Source organism: Colius striatus, chromosome 5 (genome assembly GCF_028858725.1).
Source record: "Colius striatus isolate bColStr4 chromosome 5, bColStr4.1.hap1, whole genome shotgun sequence".
NCBI lineage: Eukaryota > Metazoa > Chordata > Aves > Coliiformes > Coliidae > Colius > Colius striatus.
In genome coordinates, this window is record NC_084763.1 from 34,926,095 (window position 1) to 34,934,398 (window position 8,304).

The 8,304-nt window shown below is 43.2% G+C and overlaps 1 protein-coding gene across 10 annotated transcripts in view; it reads right to left on the minus strand.

The window, feature by feature from the left end:
* AKAP9 (A-kinase anchoring protein 9) overlaps positions 1–1,101 on the minus strand; it is a 137,885-nt gene extending 136,784 nt beyond the window's left edge. For 9 of the 10 annotated variants that reach the window (XM_061997146.1, XM_061997144.1, XM_061997151.1 and 6 more), the window contains exon 1: positions 857–1,097. In XM_061997146.1, coding sequence (XP_061853130.1) covers positions 857–904 — 48 coding nt within the window. In that variant the 5' untranslated portion in view covers positions 905–1,097. Of the gene's footprint in view, positions 1–856 lie in introns of all 10 variants that reach the window. The other variant, XM_061997141.1, reaches the window with a different exon arrangement.
* Positions 1,102–8,304: the final 7,203 nt, after the last annotated feature.

Consider the following 8,304-nt stretch of genomic DNA (forward strand, 5'->3'; position numbering starts at 1 on the left):
GAGTGTAGTAACTCCGCTCTGCTGCCCAGACGAAGAAGTGCTTTGCAGCCAGCAAGTATCGAGTCATGCTGAAAGAGTGAAATGCGATTAACAGCCCGTAAAGCCGCCGGGCACCGCCTGCGCCGCCTGACAGCCCGCGGGGAGTGGGCGGAGGCGACCAGGGCTGCGTCCCGAGGGCTGCGGGCAGACAGGAGTGCGGGCACCGAGGGCTGCGGGCAGGCAGGAGTGCGGGCACCGAGGGCTGCGGGCAGGCAGGAGTGCGGGCACCGAGGGCTGAGGGCAGGCGGCGAACACGGTCGGGTCTCACGCGTGACTCACCTACTACCCGGCATTTCCAGACAACTGGCAACCGCTCCACATCCCTGGAGGCATCCTTAATCCTTTGCCTCCTAAGGCTCCCACACTGGGGAACAGCTGTCTGGTCCATAAACTTCCTTAAAGGTTTACTGGGAGTTTCCCAGGCTTACAAGGCAAACGCGATTCGCGCTTTGGGTGTGAAAAGGTAAGGAAGTTCTCTTTCTTGGCCTCGCCGCGGGTTCCGCCTGGGCTCACGCCCACTCCTATGATGAGCACCTGTGGCGTCAGTGGAGCGGGGCCCATTGTCACTGGCACACCGGCACCCATCCCGGGCCGAGGGACGGCGCCCGGCCCCGCGGACAGCGCCATGCGCGCAGGGAGTGCCGCACGGAGCACCTACTCCGCCCGCGGCTTTGTTCACGGCGGGGCCTAGAGCCCAGTACACACATTCCCCATCCCGCCCTCCCCACCGCGCTCCGCCGCCACCTGGCTCGGCCCTGCCGCTGTCCTTCCCCGGCCCCACCACTCTGCCGGCGGCCATGCCTCCGCTGCCACCTACCTTGGCTTTCCCAGCCTCCAGCTTCTTCAGCCGCTCTTCGTCCTCCATTGCGTCTGTGCGGAAGAGCAGAGCGTTATTGGCAGTGGGAGGAACCCAGTCCGCCCTCTCCCCTCAGTTGGGTCGCACACGCTCACTGTGCTGTGCTGTCCCGTCCCGCTTCACAATGACGACAGCTGCCGTGGCGGGGCACCCGGCGCCGCCATCTTCCCCTCCACGTAAACACGCGGCCGGGGAAAGTGACGTTGGGGCTGCCCGCTCCTCCTCTTGCCATGAGCCCCTCCTCCCGCCCCGGGCCTCGGCCGTGGCGGCAGGTCCCACGGGCACCCAGCCCTTCCCCCAGCCCCGGTGCAGCGGGCTGTGCCCCTCTGTGCCTGCGGGGAGCAGCTTCCCGCGGCGAGAGCCGAGCCACCGCCGCAACCACGGCCTCACCACCGCGGATGGGAGCTGGAGGCACCGGCCGACACACCCCTCCCCGCTCCTGCACGGAGGCTGGGGGCTTTCTCTTCTCACAAAAGAACGGCATCGGCGAGACGCCTGTTATTTACTATTGCTTTGATACAAAGGGCTGAACAGACAATACCCGACTTCTGGAAGAGCGCTGCCTTCTGCTGTCTCGCAAATGCAGCCCCCCTCTGGCTACAGCGCTAATTTTGACAGTTTCGATATTCTAAGTGTTTTCTTGATGTTGCGTGCGGCTCGCTGGATTGCAAGCTCCCTGCAGCATGGATCAAAAGCTTGGGAAGGCACGAACAAGCTTTCTGAGCCTGTGTCGCAAATTATGTACGGATGACAACAAAGGACATGCAGCCCCTTCCTCCGTTTAAATTACATAGTATGCGCTCATCATGCCAGAGGAGTTGAAACAGATGTCTTAAAATCACAATGGGAAACGTGGCACGTGGCAATTAAATGCTAGTACAATTTGTATGCCTCAGCATTCAATGCAAAGAAACATTCTGGGATTACTTGATACTGTTTGCTAAGTATGTGCCTTGAAAGACTAGTTTGTAGCAATTTTGTACTGGAAAAGAAAGGATACTATAGTAGCCTTCCAGTACCTAAAAGGGGCCTTTGGTACAGCTGGAAAGGGAGTTTTTACAATGACATGTAGTGATAGGACAAGGAGTAGTGGCTCCAAAGTGAAAGAGGGTAAATTCAGGTTAGATGTAAGGAAGAAGTTTATCCCTGTTTGGGTGGTGATGCACTGGAAAAAGTTGCACAGAGAAGCTGTGGATGTCCCATCCCCAGACTTGTTCTAGGCCAGGTTAGATGGGGCTTTGAGCAACCTGATCTAGTGGAACATGTCCCTGCCCGTGGCACGTGAGTTGGAACTAAATGATCTTCAAGGTCCCTTCTAAGTCTAACTGGTCTATGATTATGTGTTCATGATGGGCAGTTACCTCTGAAGTTGGTTCTTTCTAACACTCATTGAATTAATGTAAGTTAAACATGTCTAAACTGCTTTCAACAGTAGCACAAATGAATTGAGACAGATAAACAAGAAAAAAAAATACAGATGAGATATTTTCCAAAATAGAGGTTGCTGGTGTTTTGACCCAGACTTATTTTTGTATACAAATCTATTGCCTATTGTAAATGTTTACTAAAAAATGCACTGAACCATTTTTTAACATTAGGCTTAATTTTTAACTATGCTTGTCTGTAAACAAGGACAAAGGTGTCTTCACCTGCAGCATTTTCTCTAACAGTGAAACTCCTCCTTCTTCCTACCCCTTCTGTTTCCTTTATTTACTGTTCAGTGAAGATATGCCTGGTGAATCTCTTTGTGGCGCTTTAGTAGACTGCAAAGGCAAAAGATTGCGTATGATAAAGTTACAAAGTTCTAGTTAGGAAATTCAAGTTCTGTCATAGCTGACTGCTGCTGGTGAATCAGGTATGTAAATAAGATGCAAAAATAAAGAAAATATCACAGGCCTAAACTGATGATAAAACTTCTTAGAACAATTAAGGAGCTCAGATACTATATGTTCTCAGGTATCGTAATTATCAACAATGCTGCTTAATGATGAGACTATCCAAGTTTATTTCCTTCAACAAAATCACATATTGGAATGAAAGACTCCTACATGAATCACATCAGATTCCCTCAATGAGCTTGTAAAAACAAAATATTATGACTGATGCTTTTTTTTGGCACTAGTACAATGACCATGCTAGTTTATGTTTCTTAAGAGAGCTACCAATGTGATTAATTGTAAATGTCTGTATTTTGTCAACATGACGTAGTAAAGGAGTAGTCCTCCTGCTAATAGATACGCAACTTCTGATATGTATGTCCAGCAGTTGTGCTGTGACACTAAATTTGCTATACAAAATCTACCTTGACACACTGTCAAAAGGGTTTACTGCTGAACTACTATGTAAATATTTCTGGGTGCACTGCAAGTATGGACAGACCTAATCCTCCTGGCCTGTGCCTCAGGAGCAGGGCATGTGGTATGGCCACCTTCCCACTGAGCTGCTCTCCCTCCTTTACCCACAAAACCACTGTGTATCAGGGCCTGGTTGGCCAACATAGCTGTAACTCTGGAGGTTTTACAGCAGATATGATTGTTTACCTACTGAAACCGATGTGACATTTTCCTTATTTGCACTTTCGTGGAGGCAGGACCAAGCACTGGTTCTGTCTGGACTGTGTTCCTGTCTCTTGCTCCCTCGGTGGCTGCAGGTTTTGCTGTCACCAACTCCGAACATACTCTTTAAAGAAATTGTTTTCTACCTGCTGCTATAAACCCAGCAGTTTAAAAACTAAGTTAGGTACAAGAGGTTTGTAGCGCACTCCTTCCTTCTTGTGAAAATCGAGATCATGCTGTACCCAGGCTGGGTAACAGCTGAGCCCACAATTCAGGAATATTTTATCTAATGCTGACATCTCCTGGCAAATGGCTCAATTACAAATGAGATGGTGAGGAAAGCTGCCAGCAGCGGCTCCCGCCCGCAGCAGCCCGTGGGGGAGGGCAGGGTCCCCAGGCGGCTTGTCGCCCCGGGGGTAGCGGACAGATGCATTTCATTTAAATAGAGGCTGTAAAGAGCAAGAGGAAAACTCAGTCCCAGGATTTATGGTCACTGCCTGTGGCTCGTAATTGGCAAGTTGAAAATAGGTCCTGGGTGGACATTGATACAAGCTCACGTAAATGAGCGGGTTGTTTCTGCAGGACAGTTTAACCTTGCAAAGTGATTCCAAATGGGGACCATCTTCTGTGCTAACACAAGGAAAAAGAAGAAACTGGAGAATTCTTTATTGTTGCCTCTGGAATGAGGATGGCAGGGAGTGTCTTCCCACCGGAAGCCACAGCACCTTGTGGAGGTGTTACAAAAATTCTCTTCCCTAACCATTGCATCAATAAGTCTTTATAGTACGAAATTTTTTTATATATATATATATATATATATATATAATTAATATATATATATTAGTTTATGTTATGTACTATAATGAAATTTTACTGGACACCAAAGTATTGTTTATACTTAAGTAACACTAAAGGACAGTCTGACCCTGGAAATAAGGATTTTGCTTCTTGGAAGCTTAGAACTGTCCATGAAAGATAAAGGGCACTACTGGACAACTAAGATAAGACCAGCATCCTAGTCCCCCGACAGGTCTTTGAAACTGTCCCAGCATTTTCTAGCATTGTAGAGAAATCATTATAGCAAGGCTGAGTCCAGCAACAGCTACAAAGAATGCTGAAAAAATTGAGTTGCTTTGCAGAGTTTTACTATGATTAGTAATCAACAGTGGGGATGTTAGTGATTAGTCAAATTGTGTTATACTTGAATGTTTGAAGGATACAAAATGTGTAAAACCAGATTTGGAGTGCCCCAGTTTGACTGGGACACCTCATGCGAATGAATAAATGTTTACCTCTGTAATTCTATACACCGTGTCCTAGCATTTCTCTTCAGTTAATGTGGACCAGTTGTGATTTTGAGACACGACTGAACAGGACTCTAACTTGTCTGATGTGCGCCTTTGTGTCTGAGGGGTGCTGGAAATGAGTGATCATCCAGGGCCAATCTGTATCATTTTACCCTGCATTTGGAGTATAGCTCAGTGCAAACAAAGTAAAGAACTTACCAAACCACCGGCACTAGTAAAGCTAAAGCCTGGGGAGCTTGCCTTAGGGGAAGAGAAAGGCAGCTAGTTGTTTGGGACACTGTTTTCACTGGTCCCAAAGAAAGGACCTTCAGTGCAGTATGAAAAAGGAATTCCTGGAGCTGTTCTTTATGTTGCAGAATGCTGTGCTCCTGAGGAATGTTTGCAACACATATATTTGCTGGTTAACAAACCCAAAAGCCTGCATCACTAAAGAGTAATCTCAAAGGAGGAAGAGGGAAAGAGTAACAAGAGTGCATTGGGTGTGCACTCCACAAATCCTTGCTGGATACTCCACTGCAGGTTAGCATGTCCTCACACTACTTGTGGTGGCTATATGTGAATATCTGTGATGTGTTGATTTGGTTAATGGAGTGACCATCCTTGCATTTTTTTGCTAAAGAGTATAAAAATATTTCTTTAAACACGTGAGAGAGTGTACAGGGAACAATAAAAAAATACAGCTATAAAAACAGAAAAAAAAATGTTTAAAGCCATATTTACTGTGCTTTCAAACACATAGATATCTTGTTAGGGAATTAGGTGAACCATCTTTTTTGAGAAGAACTTGCGATTCAGGGTAGTTTTGAAGAGAACTTAAGGTGCTGGTTTGTGTGATGTGTCCACGGTCTCTTCCATCTATTAACTTTAATAAGCAGTAGCATTATTTTTATCTTAATCCTGTTACTATTTTGTAGAGTTTGGCAGTTCAAAAGGACGGAAGGAATGAGGTATTGAATGTATCTTAAAAGGACTGGCTTCTCTAGTGGCAAATGTTTCTCTTTTTTTGGTTAACCCGGAGAATATTTAAATCTTTCTTATCTCCAAGCTGTTGCAGAGTTAAGAGATTGTAGCCATATGAGGCTCTCAAGAGAAAATTCACGAAGGCCTAATTTTAAAACATTTTTGCTGCCAAAATTTGAACAAGGAAATGTTATAAAAAATAAAATAGTCTATGAAAAGCGTTTTAGAATTGAAGGCCCAAACCCGTTCCTAGCATACCAAAGAGATAGATTCTTATCTTAAGATGTAAACCTGCACTGAACTTTAACTGTTGTATACTCCTTAGTCCGGGCTGGACTGCTCCAGAAAATTCGGTAGTGGATATACCGTGGTCTGATAAAGAAATAGGTCTAAGAAATAGACTGTGTGCTTATTGTGAAATCATACACAAAAATATTTACTTAACACAGGTTAGAACACAATGCAAAGCTGGTGTATACATTTTCACATTTAAACCAGAAGGTAGCATTGTACCATGTCTTTTGCAGGTAAACATTTTTTTCCCCCTTTAATAAAACTGGGAGTTTACCTGCAAGTTTACCTGCAAAAGACATGATACAATGCTACCTTCTGGTTCAAATGTGTAAACATTTATACCAGCTTTGCATTGAACATTTTTATGTGTTCTAACATGTGTTCCAGTAGATTATTTTGTGTATGATTTCACAATAAGCACACAGTCTATTTCTTAGACCTGTTTCTTTGCCCCAACCAACATATATTTACATCCATTGCATTTAGATAATTTTGTAAAATCAATTTGCCAATAATCTCCTGGCTCTATTCCACTTTTTTTTTTGTGCCCATCTGTTCCCTCTTTTGTACTGTGGGATTATCCTTTAAGCAAATTTCACGTTTTACTGTTATTGACTTAGCCATTTTAAACATTCATACTGATGCTATACTTTTCTTTAGAAAAGTATACTTTTCTTTAGTATGGCTTGTGCACCTCAGTGGCATTCTGATGCTTTGTTTGCAAAATTGCTTTCATGATTAAGGGAGGCAACACTACCTGATCTGTAATTGTAGTCTACCATCCTTCTGAATTTTTCCTTGTATTAGTAACTTTGTCAATTTTTCATCTTCCCCTGAATATTTTGGTGGATCCTTAGGAAGCGTTACCATCAACTATTTTTGAGTTTCCTGTCTGATGTGCTTTACAGTTCATGATTGCTACTTGAACGAGTTTTTGCACTGCTGATAATAGTTGCAAAATTTTCTTTTGATGTTCAGTGTTTGTTGCCTGGGAAGACAGTAGTCCTCTTTCTTTCCCCAGGGCACTGTGGACATGGATTTCTCCAAAAGCATTTTTTTGAATCAGTCCATATATTAACTAATTTTCCTTTATTTAATTTCAAAGCAATCAGTTCTGCCTTCGGCGCAGAAGTTGTACTTGGTAATACATTTGCTTTTATTGCCATGTTTTTGATTGTTACCACACATCCTGTGTGGTGAGTTCCATTCAAAACAAAGTTGCTACCGTCTGTGAACAGTTTCCATTCAGGATTCTCAAGAGGATCATCCTTCCGGTCCTTTCTGCTGGAATATGTATATTTGGTGGTCATGATACAATTGTGTTCTAGTTGTAATTCCCATGAATTGCTCAGAAACACTGTAGGATTTAGAAGGTTAGTTGTTTTTAAAACCAAATCTGTGGATGTACTCACCTCTGGGCTTCTGTATGGACAAAATAGGAGTATTACTCAGATCCACATTCCTCTAAGATTTATCTTGTTTTGACTCAACTTTCACAGATTGGGATAATGCTTGATTTTTTGGTTTTTTGGGTTTTCTTTTTTTTTGTTGTTTTTTTTTTTTTTTTAAATATAATTTTCCTATGCTGTGAGGATTGCTGCCCAATCCACCTCTGTCTTTGATTCAGGTAATTTTTTTAAACAATTCTGCACCTTCAAAAACAATTTGTGCATTTAATTTAGATAAAAGATTTCTTCCCATTAAGGGCATCAGACATTCTGAAACGTATAAAAATTCATATGTTATAATTTTGTTTCCAAATTTCAGATCCAGGGGTTGCAAAAATGGCCAGTTCTTTTCCTGTGGCTCCAACAAGATTTGGTTTGGTTTCTATTTCCATTTCTATTTCTATTTCTATTTCTATTTCTATTTCTATTTCTATTTCTATTTCTATTTCTATTTCTATATTTCTATTTCTAATTCTAATTCTATTTCTAATTCTATTCTATTTTGGTTTCTATTGCTCCTCTACATGTATTTAAAACTAAATACATTGCTCTCGTGTTTATATTGGGTTCTATTCTCTGGTTTTTCTTTCTCACTTTATCTGGGTCCTCCCTATAGCAGTCAGTTGATTTTATTTTTTTTCTCAGAGAATTAAATTGGAAAGTGAGAAAAGCACTTTCATGTATACTGGTTCATTCTGCCCAGCCCCTCGCATTAATGGGGCAATTATATGCTGTTTGACTTTAGATTTTAAGGGCGTCCTTAAGGTGGTTATTAAATGAGTAAGGCATTGAGTTCTCTTGGACACCGATGAGGAGGATTCTGTGTCAGAGTCCTCATTTTCGAC